Here is a 13,978-nt window from a genome sequence, read left to right as displayed (position 1 = left end):
CGCTGAGAAACCGGGAACAGAGCCACGAGGGAGTCGACACGGAGAGAAAAACGCTTGATTACGAGCCACACGCTTCATACAAAAGAGGGATAGCGATAAGAGAATGGCTATAGAGGAGGATGTGATGGAAGCATAAAGAGCAGCGGACAGGAAAGTGTGAAAGGGACGGAATCACATGAGAACGGAAGCAATGGCAAAGATTCCCGCGGCAACGAGCCTGTGCCGTGGTAAAATCGCGACTGTATATCAGTATTGCGTCACGAGGGTGATACTAGAGAGAAGGAGACTTGCGATGATTTGACCAAGACGACAGTTCCGATGGCTCCATTACCGCTGTCCGCCGAGCTAGCACTGAAGATGAAGGAAAGCTCTCCGTCAGGTCTTGTGATTTGTGCGGGATTGACGAATATTACCCTGCTCACGTGGGCGCTCCGCCGTTTGTAGTGGTCGTTCCGATCTTGGAAGTAGCCGAAGCCGATGCGTCTAAATGACAGTGTTTGGTGGGTCAGAGCGCCGATAATCTCGAGAGAATAGGTGTGGAAGTAGCTGACCGGAAGCTTTCGAGCTAGCCGACTCCTTTGCTCCCTCGGTCGACGAAGAAGAAGAGGACTCAGATGCCGAAGAAGACTCGGATGCTGACGAGCCGGCGGCACATTTGCCATCGGAACCGAGTACGTTCGAAGCGTCGTTCGGAGCATTGATCGTCAACCTCGCCGACGTCGCTTGTTCACCATCGGCATTCGTGATGTACATTACGACCACCGTGCTGTGGTTTAAGTCGTGTCAGTCGTGAGCAGATGGTCGTGACAAGTTAGGAGAACGAACCCGGCTTTCTGGTTGACAGGTCTCCAACTGACCGTGCCGGATTGGTCGTTGACGGCACCAAAGTTTTCGAGACTCGAAGCAGCGTCATCTTCGGGCCTCGCTGTCGAGCGGCGCGTTTTCAGTACTCGAGAGGGGTTCGTGCTGAACCTTCCCCCGCCTCCCGGGAGGCAGCAAGGGGTAAAGGTGGCAGAAAAGGTACTCACCGATGATCTGACAAGGAGGCTTGTCACACTCATACTGGATCGCGGCAGGAGAGCATTCAAAGAGGTTGGGGGAACCGACGGTCGAAGCGGCGTTGGCAACGGTCGCAGCGGCAACAGCGGCTGCGAGGAGGACCGAAGTCATGGAAGTCGAGGAAGTAGTGCGAGCCATGAGAGAGCCTAGGGCGATACAGGAAGGCGAGGGAGGTAGAGAAAGAGGAAGAGAGAACGCAAGCAAGGGGTGTATGCCCGTTCGCGAGGGCCCGACTCAAAATTGGGGGGACTGTGCATTCCAAGACGATGTATGCGAATGGCCAGGAGCAAGCTGAGACTGCTGCCAAGTCTCGTCGTCGGTCGATACCCGCACGTCCGCCAAGCCTCAGACGTGGACAGTGCACAGTACTCAGTCTCGACTTGGAAACGAATTCGCCACAGGTTCCACCAGTCGAGCTTCCATACAGAGTACTCCCCAGAGCAGCTTCAAGAGACATGAAAAGGGTCTTCGAGGGCTTGGATCCGAAACCCTCCTCGCGCAGGTAATGCATGACAGGGCATTGCAGACAACTGGGAATCATGATCGGGCCAACAAGCTGTATCCTTTGCGTTCGAGCCAACGACGTGAGGGTAGAGCTACTGTAGTACCTGTACTAAGGAGAGGTAATGGACAGAGAGCGAGCGAGCCGATGCGTGATCTGTTTCGCTCCCGTCGGCATCGCTCCACTCGCACCGCCCGACTTTGCTTCTTCCATCGTATCCGTCTCATCCGGGTATAGCTCACAGCTGCACGCCCATTCGAGGCCCGACCCCCGACAACTTGTCTGATCAATCAACTCGAAATCACTCGGATCACTCGCCTCGTTCAGTCAGCCCAATATGCCCAAGATCAAGACCAAGTGAGTCGTCGCGATCGATCCTTTTCCCCTTCCGCTAGACAGCTGCAAAATGGGCCCAGCTCTCGCAACCGAGAAATGTCTCTCAACATTGACGAGAGCCGACTCGCATGCCCTCCACCCAGAGACTGACGTCGCTGTACATGTCGATACAGCCGTACGAAACCTCCACCAGAAGGGTTTGAGGAGATTGAAGACATCCTCGAGGAGTACAACCGGAAAATGCGAGATGGTACGGAAAGGACCCATCTCTCTTTTAAGCCCTTACCTGACTTGTGTGTGTAATCTTGTAGCCGAAGCCGAGAGTCACGAGGGGAAACGCAAGACGGAATCGCTATGGCCGATCATGAGGATCACCCACACGAGATCTCGGTACGTCCTCGTCTTTTTTGACAGGCTTTCGAATCACTGACTCTTTGACTGTGCAGGTACATCTACGACATGTACTACAAGCGAGAAGCAATCTCGAAAGAGCTGTACGACTGGTTGTTGAAGGAAGAATACGCCGATGCCAAGTGAGATTTCTCCAGTGCTCACACGCCTCACGAACGCGTCACTGAATGCTTCGTTGTCCGTGACTAGCTTGATCGCGAAATGGAAGAAGCAAGGGTACGAGAAACTATGCTGCGCGAGGTGTATCCAATCGAGGGTATGGAGTCACTTTTTTGGATTTCTATCGAGCGAGCAAGCAAACTTATTGAATCTTTCCTCAGGACATGAACTACTCGGGGTCGACCTGCATTTGTCGAGTTCCGAAAGCGCAACTGAAAGCAAACGTGATTGTCGAGTGTACACATTGCGGTAGGTCCTGATTGAAGGGAGCCAGTCTGTTTCTTCGTTTGCGCTGATGACTGATGCTTGGCTCTGTACAGGCTGCAAGGGGTGTGCATCGACGGATTGAGATGTTTATGGAATCAGAAGCACCCTGCATGTGATGGAATATGTCTTTTCTCCACAGTGTGATCTCGAGTTCGCAGGTCTGTTTGTATCGTCGCTCGAGTGTGCAAGCGTGCACACAACGCGGAGAGAGCGAGAGAAAAGAAACAGCATGCCAGATCAGGCAGGTCCAGCCATTTTATTTATATTGATCGACGTCAACCGGGGTCGCGAAATCATCGAACCGTTGATTCGAGAGCTTGTTCAGTACTTGACAGACAGGTGAGTGCGATCAAAGAAGCCCATAGGGAGAGAAAATAGTACTGATCGTCGGGACCCCCTGCGCTCCCCGCGTGCCTCCGTTCGTTGCAAACGCCCAGCTCGCCTCGAATCTCGCCGTCTCGCTTCGACTCGATCCACCACTGCAGTAGCCTTCGTTGCCGATACGTCAAACTTGGGATCAGGACTGCCGTTGAAGCGCCGCACAGAAGCCAACAGATTCGGAAAGTGCCAAACAAACCTTCGATCGGCCTCATCGCAACCGTCGCCCTCTCGCTCAAATCTAGCCTCGAGCATCACGAGCTACACACATACAGGTCAGTGGACTCTGCCCACGGGTAACGATTCAACATCGCACCCTCGAGGCTGACGTTTAATCCGATTCGATCGGCGGTTCAGTTGGTTGAGTGATTGATCGTCCTCTCTAGAGCACTCCGCAAGATGGTCCTCTTTGGCTTTGGAAACTTTGACTATGTCAGTCGCGTATCTCGCTCTCGATCAAAACATGCGCGCGCTCCCTATCTGACAAGGCGAATTTCCCCTCTCAGGCGTGCCGCAACATCCCATCCCTGCCCGTGTGCAACCTCTTCTTTCGACAACTGTTGAAGCACCCCAAGAACCTCGCTGCACCTGCGTCCGAAATCCTCGGGTTCCCCACCGACCCCAACTCGCAACAGTTCACGAGCCTCTTGTCGACGTACGGAGTCGGAGTCGATTCGTCGTGTTACATCCCTCGTGCAGGCTTCACTGGAGGGGAATCAGGTCGATTGGGCAACATTGCCAATCTGATCCTGTGTGGTATCGCCGTCCTGGTCGGACTCGGACTCGCCGCTGCAGCGTTGCGGAGAACGGCCGCCGTCGGCAGGGTCGAAATCACCGTCCTGTTTGTCATGTACGCGTTGGTTCAAGGTGCACAGCTCGCAGACAATTCCGCCTTGCTGCGAGCAGGGTCCCTCGCCCTCACTTGGTACGCGGCTCTTTTTTTCATGTCAAACGACGACGAGGTTCCTGATCCAAAACGTCTCACAGGATCACGGCAGCGCACGTCGGATTGCTCGTCGGACTGTTCTGGGTCCTCGTTTGGGTCGCGTTCCTCTCGCTCCAAATCGTCGAAGACGGCACCCTCCTGTCTCTCGTCGTGAGTTTCCTCATTCTCGCTGGTCTCTATTGTGCGAACACCGGTTGATCGTCATACTGTACTGCCTCAGCCCATGTTTGCCATCGGAACCATCCTGACGGTTGGATCGGGATACATTGCCGCCGACACGGGGTTGACCATTACGAACTTCTTCCGATCGTCGCCACCCGAAGCCCTGCATTCCGTGTGGTTGTTCGTCTTGACGATCATTTGGCCCGCCGCGGCCGCCTTCATCTACTTTATCGTGCAAGCGGGAGTCGTCGTGCGAGTCCTGCGCGAGAAGAAACCTCTCTGTGAGTGGTTTTTTTGTCTCGTCTTGACCCGCGAATCCCGAGATTTCACTGACGCCGGGATCTTGGTAGTCACGTTGTTGGGATCGGCAATCGCCTTCATCCTCGCCCAAGCGGCGTACTATGCGCTCAGTCATCGCATCTGTATTGGTACGAGTGCCAAGATTGACGCGAGTTGGATCGCGACGTTCCTGGAGACGGTCAGCATCGGCCTCATTTACGCTGCATGGCAAATGGTCACCGAAGATGACTGGGAGGTACGTTCCCTTCCTTCACCCTACGCCTACTTGGTCGGATTTCCTTGTGCTCAACAGTGTGCACATGCAAAAACAGGGAGTCGCCTACTGAGCTCTCGATCTCGATCTCGTCTCGCTCGTGTTTCTCTCTCTCTCACCCACACACGATATATACTTTCGAATTTCTTCACTCTTTTTCAATCTGGCACACCTGGATACCCTTACAGCCTCTCTCACAAAACCTTTACCTCTCTACCTTCTCCCCCTTTCTCCATCATATCACTTTCTTCCTCTCATATTGCATACCTTGTAATTCCCTCTCTCCCCGCTACCTCGTTTTACCTCTCTGCTTCATATCTTTTTCTCTCTTCTTTTTCTCCGAAATCTACGAGAAAGAGTTTTCGATTCACGCGGCGTTTCAAGGGCCGCAGGATCATGCTCCGAGAGCCCAATGTCTCTCTAGTCAAGAGATGCCGGTTGAAAGCAAAAGAACAGGAACCACGATTTGCAATTAAACTACGCACAAGAATGATAAAAGAGAAAGAAGGTAGTACAGCACTTGATAACAGAACCCGTCAAAAGAAGAAAAAAAGGAGAACCAATCGGGAAAAAAGCGCGACAGTCTGTCGGAAAGAGAAGGGAGAAAAGCACTATGGTCGAGTGGGATCTAATTTGTCGGTGCTCGGTTCCACGACAAGTACTAAGATAAAAGGAGGATCAGCTTCGGTATCTAGGGTATCTCGAGGATCAGGAAAGGGACTAACTTGAGGATCTCCGAGTTTCCTCGGTCGGATCAAGTGTCTCACGGTGAGGACCAAACCAAACAAGATGCATGCGCCTCCAACGGCCAAGTAGGCGATTCCGAGGAACGGGTTCTTGCCGCCGATGAACGACACGGTCGAAAACACGATCGATTTCGTGCCATGGAACGGCGCGACCGGGTAGTCTGTGCGAGGGTCTTTTTTTAGCAGGTGCGATTGTTTCGAGGCAAGGAAAGAACACTGACTCATGTAGACATCGAGTTGGTACGATCCAGCGGGCATGTTCTCGTTGTCGTTGCGGAAGTACAGTTTGCGGAACGTGGGCAATCCGGCCGTGCGCATCCACACCTGGAAATGTTCGTCCTGTTCGAGGTCCGGGATTTGACCCTCCTGATACCCGTTTGGGTACCGCTCAACCCAGTTCGGAGGGGGGACAATCTGGTCGACCGAGTACTTGGTCGGACCGTACTTCTTGTGTTCTCCGGACCACGCGATGCCGCGGTCGGTCATGTTGTACGTCTGGGTCGCTCCACTCGCGCCGGCCGGGTTCAGGAGGACCGGTTGGACAAACGTGTCGTTGAAGAGCGAGTTGGCGATCAAGCCACACGGGTACACGATCTTGTCGTCGCGCGTGTCGACCGGTTTGCAGTCGCCGCCATTGATGGTCGATTCGGACACGGCTTTGCCGAGGAGTTGGTCCGTGTTGACCGACTTGACGTACCGGCGGTGGTTCTGATAGTAGTTGGTCAACTTGTAGTACATGAAGACGGGGGACGCGAGTTCGTTCGGAAGCTCGAACTGGACGCGACACCGATTCTGGCGCGCGATGTCAGTCTCGGCATCGTCGTGGGTGAACTGCCAGGTCGGGGCCGGCTGCGAGTTGGCGGCACTGCCGACGCTGAACGAATAGTCGGACGACGGGATCGAAGCAAACGTCGTGTTGGGTGCGGTGTACTCGCACTGGGTGTAGTCGATCGTGAATTCTTTGACCTGGTTGCTGCCCCACAGGAGGACGCCTCCGAGGGGCACAAAGATGATGCCGACGAGGAAGAAGGTCGGTATCACCGTCGCCGGCGTCAGGATGGGCTGCCACGCTTTGAGGCGCTGCTGCTTGAACGCCGTGTCTGTCGTCGCAGGGATCTAGTCAGTCTCGGTGCTGGGATAGACAGGGAGAGCGAGCGACGCAACTCGCAGGGCGCTTGCTCCAGTGCACCTTGTCCTTCTTCTTCTGCTCGTTGGCATGCAGCACCTGCTCGTCCTCCTGCCGGGTACTCTTGCGGTTGAACAGGCCCATCGTTGGTGAAAGGGCGAGAGGGTGCGGTGCAACCTCGGATGCCGAACTCGAATCAATTTCCAACTTGTAATACACTACAATTCTATTACAATTCTCAATCGTTAGTTTTCATCTCGCTCGCTCATTTCTCGTTCCCTTGCCGCCCAACTCGCTCGCCCAATTCGACTGCCGCCTTTCGCATCGTGTTCAGGAGACACTAGTCAGTCGATATCACGCGTCGCATCCGTGTCTCGCTCGCGGGATCATCGGCGCTCCGTTTGCAATCGCGTTCAACTTGGTCCAGTCACATCCGCGCTTGATCAGGAGCTCGCCGGAGTCGGAGTGCCGTGACAATGTCTACAATAGTGGGTCTCGCGCGACAATCGATTCTCGAGGACGCATCACGAAATCTGACGCTATCTCGTCTCGCGCAGGGAATCGCGCCCAATCTCGACTCGCACGCGTCCCCGTTCCCTACGCTCGTCCCGAGCATTGGACAGGACGAGGCTCGTACAAATGGGCCCGAGCGCGAGCCCAATCATTCAGTCGTGCAGCAAGTCCATTCGAAACCTCGCATCCAACTCAACTCTACTCGATCCGCCGCCCTCCTCGCCTTGCCGCCTCCCACCTCGCATGCACACACAGGCTCGACGAGCGTTGCTCATGCACCTGTTGGACTCGGGCTCGTTGCCGCCCCGCCACGCAAGACGGCCCTGTACGACCACGATCCGCTCAAGGGCCACGCTCAACTCGATCCTGCTGCTGCCGCCGCCGCGTTCTTTGCCCCGAACGGCAGGTCACTGCGTGCTCGCACGAACAAACCGAGCTACCTCGAGATCCCGCCCGCTCCGCTCGAACAGCACGCGAACCCATCCCTCGTACCAGGCGCGCACCCCGACAAAACCGCGGTCGAGCTGTTACGCGTGAGCGGCAAACTCGTTAAGCGATTCAAGCGATGGGCCAAGGATCGCAAGGGTCCACCCCAACCGACCGAACAGCAGCAGGAAGACAGTTCGTCGAGTCTGTCTGACCATTCAGATTCCGACCTCTCGGACGAATCCGATCCGACTCCTCTGCCCGCGGTCCCTTCAGCTCCAATTCAAGTCCAACGCAAACGAGGACGGCCGAAAGGCAGTACCAAGCTCAAAGTACATTCGAACGAACCACCAGCTCCGAAACGCCCACGAGGTCGACCCAGAAAAGTGGTCGGTCCCGCTATAGATCTGCCTCCGCCTTCTCGAACGGACCGACATGAATCAGTCTCGAGCTTGTCTTCCCTCTCGTCTGATGACGATGATTTGCCGCGGGCGAGCCCGAGCAAAAAGAGAAAGCTGCATGACGGGGACCGCGACAGCTCACCGCTCTCTTCCGTCGACTCTTCCTCGTCGTCGTCCTCGCCGCCTTCGACCCATCGAACGTCTCGCACGCCCAAGATCCTGCCGTTCCCGCACAAACCTGCCGACCACCCGTTGAATCGACGAGTCGAATGCGCGCCAAGCCAACCTCGGAAACCTCCTGCGCTCGAGCCGTTTCGACGTGTCCAACACGACCTGAACCCGTACTCGTGGGCCGAAGGATTGAGCGCAATCACGCTCGGGGGTCAAGTCGTGCTCCCGACGTACCCCGAAGACGAACAGCGCGCGCGGGGACAGGTCGCCGATCGTCCCAGAAAACGACCAGGCTGGGCATGGGAAACGTTGTCAATGCCTCTCGCCACAGTCAATCACAATGCAGGTCGACTCATGGCTCTCGTCGACCCTACGCCCGAACACAAACCCGTCGATCCTTTTGTCTCGAGCGTGGCACCCACATTCGCACCCACACCAACTCCCCCCATTGCCGTCGACGATGGAGCGTTCATTTCGATTCCTTCCCCGTCCCGTACGTCACTCTTGTCACTGCCAAACTCGTCGTCGGCCCCTCCCGCACTGGCCCCCATGACGATCATCCCCCGACCGAAGACGTATCGACAAATCGCACGCCTCGACTGGTCCGATTTTCACCAGCGCAACAAGTGTCGGTTCACGACGTCGGGAGCGATCGAAGGCGTCAACCCGGAAGGGTTCGCGTGGGAAGCGTGGTACGGGATCGAGGACGAACCGGTGGTAGGGTCGAGGCGGTTCGAAGCGATTGATCCGACTCGAGGCACGCCGGCTTTCGGCTTGGCTACGATGCTATCATCGTCGTCGACGCGGACGACAGTCAAGAGCTTGGTCGTGCAGGATCGAAACGCGTTGAGGAATCTGAGTGGACTCGGACGCGACCTCGATCTCGAACAGGTCGAATCCGAAACCCCGTTTGCAGGCGGGATCGAGTGGCACAACACGTGGAGGTTCAAGACGCTCGAGGAAGGCATGGGTCGCAGCTGGGAGTGGAAGTGTCGTTGGGCTGTGCGCAACCCGGAGAGGAAGTACCTTCCGGATCCAATTCCGATCTCGTTGCCGGGAGCGGCTGCAGATAGCGACGCTGCCGCCGCACGACCCGAGCAGGACAAAATGTCGGCGAAACAACGCAAGCAGTTGATCGAAGCGCGCAAGCGGCACGAGCGACGACGCGAAAAGAAAAAGGCTAAACGTGAACGTGAGAGGAAAGAGCGAGAGGGGAGTGGTGGAGAATCGGAACTGACCCCGTTCGAAGGTGAAGAGTTGTCGCCCGACTCGGACTCGGACTCGGAGGATGAAAACGACGTCGACACGCCGAAATCGCTCGTATCTGGAACGACTTTGCACCAACCTCGACAGGTCGTTTCGAAAGATGAAAGCCAATCAACTCGAATGACCAAACAGACGACTCGAGGTCCCTATCGTCTCAAATCCGTGGAAGAGTATGCGGACGTAATGAGAACAGAGGCTCGCGGCGAGAACGCCGGAGAGGACCAAGAATCGTCGTTTTCGGACGGCGAGGGGGCAAGCGAGCAGCAGTCGCTTGATGGCGCCGACGGGTTGCGAGAGAGATCGGGCACTCTGACCGTGAGTTCTCTCGCCTCTTTTGCTGTTTCTCATTGCAGTCGCGGTTGCAAGAGTCGAGCTGAATATTTGCTTGGATGTGCACGCAGCGCTGCCCGGTCGAGACGTGTCCACAAAGGCTGTATCATTCGAAAGCGGCTAGCAGCGACTTGTCTCACCACCGCGCTTACCATTTGTCGAGCCTGACGCTCAAATACGCAAGCGGCGTCTCGGCGTTTGTCGAACGCAACTCGGCAGGTGACTTTGTCTGTCCAACTGTTGGTTGCGGATTCTCATCGAAGAGCAGAGGCACCTTTGCGGTGCACGGAAAAGGTCGAGGCAGGTGCGAAGGACCTCCTGAATCGTGAGTCTTGCCATCTTGAAAATTCCTCATCTCGAGATCATATCGTTGAAACGTTTTCGTCTGTCAAAATGCAACAAAACTAGGATACCGAGACCCGTCAACCGACCAAAAACAAGACCACCCGAACCGCCAGCTCCGCAATTCATGACTACAAGCTTCAAGAAGAAGCGACTGAAAGGCGAAGTCCTGTCGACCCCGCATGTCAGCGATTCCGATGACGAATAGCCTCGCTTTCCTTTCTTTACTTCTTTTGCCTCGCCAGTATCAGGTCTTTCGCCGATCAGATTGTCCTCGGCCCCATTCGTTTCCTCGTTATTCTTTGTTGTCTCCACCACACGCTTGTCTATTGTCGCTGCGCAAATACCTGTACATCTCTTTTGCAAGAATGTTCCTACATTGGGCGTTTTCGCATGTCCTCTTCTTACCCCGTCCGACTGTGCATGATGCCAACAACAAGAGTTTCCATTCTCAAGAACACATGACCCGTCTGTTTGATTCACACGCGGATCATCTCTTCCAACCCGACTCGTCGTCCTCTGACCCAGTCGATCCACGCTTTGGTCTCCATGCCCCACACCCAAGCCCGGATTGTCCACTTCCAACTCTCGTACCGGTACCACGACTGCCATCTCGACAGGATCGAACGAGGGTGAGCCGCTGCGAGATCGTCGAATCGGATCGCCAGGTTGCAATAACTGATTTCGGGACGATTTGTAAACCAGATCAGCTTCTTTGCCACTCTGCTACTCGAGATTGAGAAATTCGAGTGCTCACTCTGCAATGATGAGGAAGATGCGAGCTGGCGAGTGCGTCGTCTGCAACGAAACATCGAGCGCACTGAAAACGCATCGACATGGGTGAGCCACCTGTGATACGGATGATCGAAAGAGGGTTTTCAGACTCGCCGATTGAGATCGTTCACTTTGAACAACATGAGCATCCTTCTCGGAACATTGCGCAAGATCTCGAACAACGCCTCCATCAACCCTTCCTGCATGACCATCGCGTTGCGCATTTTGCGTTTCTCGGCGGCATTGTTCTCTCCGAGGTCGAGCATGCTGCCTCGTTTCTCCTTTACGGCCGTCGGCGAGGCGGTTCCGTCGTCTTCTGTGACGACTGCGGCGCCTTCGAGAGCAGCTCGCCCTGTGATTGCCGCTTGGAACAACGGGTAGTGGTCGTCGTCGATGTTTGCGACGAGCTTTGCGTACTTGCGCCGAGCCGCCTCGACGGACGGGGTCGGAGAAGCCATGAGCGCGAGCCAGAATTTGGCGTAGTTGACGCGCAGGTCGGAAGGCAGGTCGAAGTACAGACCGTGGTCGAGCAGGACGACCTCGAAATTGAAGGGAGAACGCGACTGAGGAGATGCGGGACGGATCAACAAGTTTCCTCCATGACTGCAAGGTGATGAATCGTCAGCGAGACGAATGAAGGAATAAAGCTCGGCAGTCTTACAGATCTGCGTGAAAGAAGCCTGTGGAGCCGAGTAATGGTTCGATCGTCAGCTTCATGCGATCAGTATCCCCGAGGTTCGCCACGCACCGGTCAAGTAGATCATTCTAGACGTAATCTCGGCAATCTGACGCGAGACTTCGTTGCGATCAATGTTGTATTGGGAAAGGTAGGCGAGATCGTCGACGCGACCGCCACGGACAACTGGTGACAATGAAAGGATGGTATGAGCTGCCGCTGCGCAGTAATGAGGGAAGCAGAGAGGGCGTACATTCCATTGCCATGACACGTTTCTTCGCCCACAGGACCTCGGGAACAACGACAGAGGTCTCTTTCAGCTGTGAGAAATCCTTGACACATCGAGCCGCATTTGCTGCCTCGTGACGAAAGTCCATCTCGAGCGGCAAGTTCTGTTGCATCTCCTCGCCGAGCCAGGTGAACTCGAACGACGGGAATATCCGTTTGACCGTGTTGAGGAGAAAGATGGTTGTGCTGATGTCAATGTCGCAGAACCTGACTCGAAGGTATCGAATATGAGCGACCCATGGCGCAAACGTAGAAGTGGACTAAAAGCGCACGTTTGCAATTCAGGGTGCATGCATTTGACCGCGACTTCCCGACCACTCTCGCGATCGACCGCTCGGTGCACTTGGGCGAGACTTGCGACTCCGATCGGGTTCGGGTCGAAGGACGAGAAGAAGCGGGTCATCGGTTCACCCGTCTCTTCGAGAAAGAGCGCTTCGAGGTCCTTGAGCGGGGTCGGGAAGCATTGGTCTTGTAGAGGTTTCATCGCGAGGGCCCAAGGAGCGGGCACGAGTTGCACGGTCGAGAGATGTTGCCCGAGCTAATGCGCAACAACAAGTTGAATTCAACGGCGTGCGATCGACCTGACGGCGAATGGATGGGGCATTTACTCACTTTGATGTAAATGCCACCGAGTGAGCGCAATGCTTCCATGAGGCGGGTCGCCGCTTTCCAGTGGGTCGCCTCATAGTCCTGATGTCGCTGAGCGCGTCCCTCGGGCGAGTCGTCCCACGTCTTTCGGAACAAGATCTTGTAGTCGACTACGGCGCGTGTGACGGCCCATGCGATCGTCGCACAGCGCCTCACGGCGAGGATCGCGTTCTGCGCCGGGGTTGAATACTCGTAGAACGCGTACAACCCGACGAGCGATACGAGGATCGAGGTCAAGATGGACGTGGCGCGGGATGGGCGGTGCAGGTGGGACCGTATCCGTGCGAGGGGAAGATTGCGAGCGAAGAGCAGGCGCAAGTCGGATTGGAGTCGCGACAGTCGCTTGTCGGCCGAGCGCGGGGCTCGTCTTGCAGTAGACGGCGGTGGTGGTGGAGGAGGAGCATCTGATGCCAGTCGTGCAGGAGTCGTTGTGAACGGGCGGCGTGCGAGCGGCGACAGGCGAAGGGCAGCCGTCCCGAGACCAGCGGGCGGAGTCGGCCACCGAGCGAGTCCTGAGTCAGACCACGCGAGGACTGGTCAGTATACAGCTCGAATACAGTCGCGAGCCGTATGGTGGTGCGGTCGCGATGAGACTCGCTCGAGCTGCACAACGTCATCGTCTCCAGCCCGGCTCTAGTCTGGACGAGCGACGTACCTGTTGGCGCTCTATGAGTCGTCGCGAGTATCCGCAGTGGACTGCGCATTCCTCGCGGGGCTGCGAGCATCTTGAAGCGGACGGCCGATGCGTGCGAAAGTACAGTAGACGAACCTCGTTGCTGTCTTCTTTCACCGCTCTCACGCGTATTTGCTCTTAGGAATGATCCCATCAATTCTTCTTGACCGGCTCGGTTCTTCGTCACCGGAGAGCTACGCCCTGGTTAGCTTTTGCCGCGCTCTCGCCTTGATCTTCCGTCCTGCGAAGCGGCTGCACTCTACCAGTCTTGTCACTCAGTCACGCCGAGGGCGCAAAGGTATTGCACTAGTACAAACGCAGAAGCTTGGGCTGGCGAAGAGATAACACCTACCTTTGCCCTGCCATTCGTTCTCGTTGTCACTTGCTTGATACCAAGTCGAGTTGCTGTTCCTCACGGTATCTTCTGTCTATTGCGACCCTGAGGAAAGCTTTCTGTTGAAGCTGACCCGTTGTTGTTCCCCTCGCTTGCTTGAGCTTGTCTCAAGAAGCTGATGAAGAGCAAGAGTTTGAAGAAAGCAGAACCTCGAGGGAATTTTGAGCGTGAAAGAGCGAAACTTGAGGACAGGTCGAGACGAGCGGAAAGATGCTTGCTAAGAGCCGTCTTACCCTTGCAATGCAGGAATTCTCGAAGAAAGGAGTCGATGAAAACATGGGAAAAAAAAAAGGTAAACTGTCTGTCGAGTCGCTGGAAGCAGTAGAGCACGTTTGGTGTCGCCCCAGCAGACGAGATTCTACAGCAGACGAGATTCTACGTGGCGCTGTCAGTGATGTTTTGGAAGACAAGCTGAGATGACAGGACAGATG

The 13,978-nt window shown here is 55.6% G+C and overlaps 6 protein-coding genes across 6 annotated transcripts; 3 read left to right on the top strand and 3 right to left on the bottom strand.

Moving 5' to 3' along the window:
* Positions 1 to 257: 257 nt before the first annotated feature.
* JCM15063_005291 (uncharacterized protein) lies at positions 258 to 1,197 on the bottom strand (the record flags this gene model as incomplete). The annotated part of the gene is made up of 5 exons (XM_076681079.1): positions 258 to 351; positions 423 to 483; positions 552 to 766; positions 826 to 925; positions 1,029 to 1,197. The coding sequence occupies 5 exons, from the start codon at positions 1,195 to 1,197 to the stop codon at positions 258 to 260; spliced, it is 639 nt and encodes a 212-aa protein (XP_076531779.1).
* A 701-nt stretch (positions 1,198 to 1,898) lies between these two features.
* BUD31 (U2 snRNP complex subunit BUD31) lies at positions 1,899 to 2,816 on the top strand (the record flags this gene model as incomplete). The annotated part of the gene is made up of 7 exons (XM_076681078.1): positions 1,899 to 1,918; positions 2,071 to 2,147; positions 2,209 to 2,287; positions 2,344 to 2,430; positions 2,498 to 2,564; positions 2,629 to 2,716; positions 2,788 to 2,816. 7 exons carry the CDS (start codon positions 1,899 to 1,901, stop codon positions 2,814 to 2,816), a joined length of 447 nt encoding a protein of 148 aa, XP_076531778.1.
* A 695-nt stretch (positions 2,817 to 3,511) lies between these two features.
* On the top strand, positions 3,512 to 4,846 carry JCM15063_005289 (uncharacterized protein; the record flags this gene model as incomplete). Its single annotated transcript, XM_076681077.1, has 6 exons — positions 3,512 to 3,544; positions 3,619 to 4,037; positions 4,100 to 4,208; positions 4,279 to 4,501; positions 4,571 to 4,755; positions 4,832 to 4,846. 6 exons carry the CDS (start codon positions 3,512 to 3,514, stop codon positions 4,844 to 4,846), a joined length of 984 nt encoding a protein of 327 aa, XP_076531777.1.
* Positions 4,847 to 5,401: 555 nt separating this feature from the next.
* Positions 5,402 to 6,789, bottom strand: JCM15063_005288 (CDC50/LEM3 family protein; the record flags this gene model as incomplete). The annotated part of the gene is made up of 4 exons (XM_076681076.1): positions 5,402 to 5,434; positions 5,499 to 5,680; positions 5,741 to 6,619; positions 6,684 to 6,789. The coding sequence occupies 4 exons, from the start codon at positions 6,787 to 6,789 to the stop codon at positions 5,402 to 5,404; spliced, it is 1,200 nt and encodes a 399-aa protein (XP_076531776.1).
* Positions 6,790 to 7,121: 332 nt separating this feature from the next.
* Positions 7,122 to 10,302, top strand: JCM15063_005287 (uncharacterized protein; the record flags this gene model as incomplete). Its single annotated transcript, XM_076681075.1, has 3 exons — positions 7,122 to 9,737; positions 9,824 to 10,077; positions 10,161 to 10,302. 3 exons carry the CDS (start codon positions 7,122 to 7,124, stop codon positions 10,300 to 10,302), a joined length of 3,012 nt encoding a protein of 1,003 aa, XP_076531775.1.
* Positions 10,303 to 10,573: 271 nt separating this feature from the next.
* Positions 10,574 to 12,992, bottom strand: JCM15063_005286 (ABC1 kinase family protein; the record flags this gene model as incomplete). The annotated part of the gene is made up of 8 exons (XM_076681074.1): positions 10,574 to 10,772; positions 10,852 to 10,914; positions 10,983 to 11,471; positions 11,530 to 11,548; positions 11,617 to 11,730; positions 11,798 to 12,039; positions 12,105 to 12,370; positions 12,445 to 12,992. Coding segments are annotated over 8 exons (1,940 nt in total), but the record flags the coding sequence as incomplete, so codon positions are not given.
* Positions 12,993 to 13,978: the final 986 nt, after the last annotated feature.

The sequence above is a fragment of the Sporobolomyces koalae genome, assembly GCF_050403365.1.
Source record: "Sporobolomyces koalae JCM15063 DNA, S_koalae_JCM15063T_v1_ctg54, whole genome shotgun sequence".
Taxonomy (NCBI): Eukaryota; Fungi; Basidiomycota; class Microbotryomycetes; order Sporidiobolales; family Sporidiobolaceae; genus Sporobolomyces; species Sporobolomyces koalae.
This window is presented reverse-complemented; position numbering and strand designations above follow the sequence as displayed.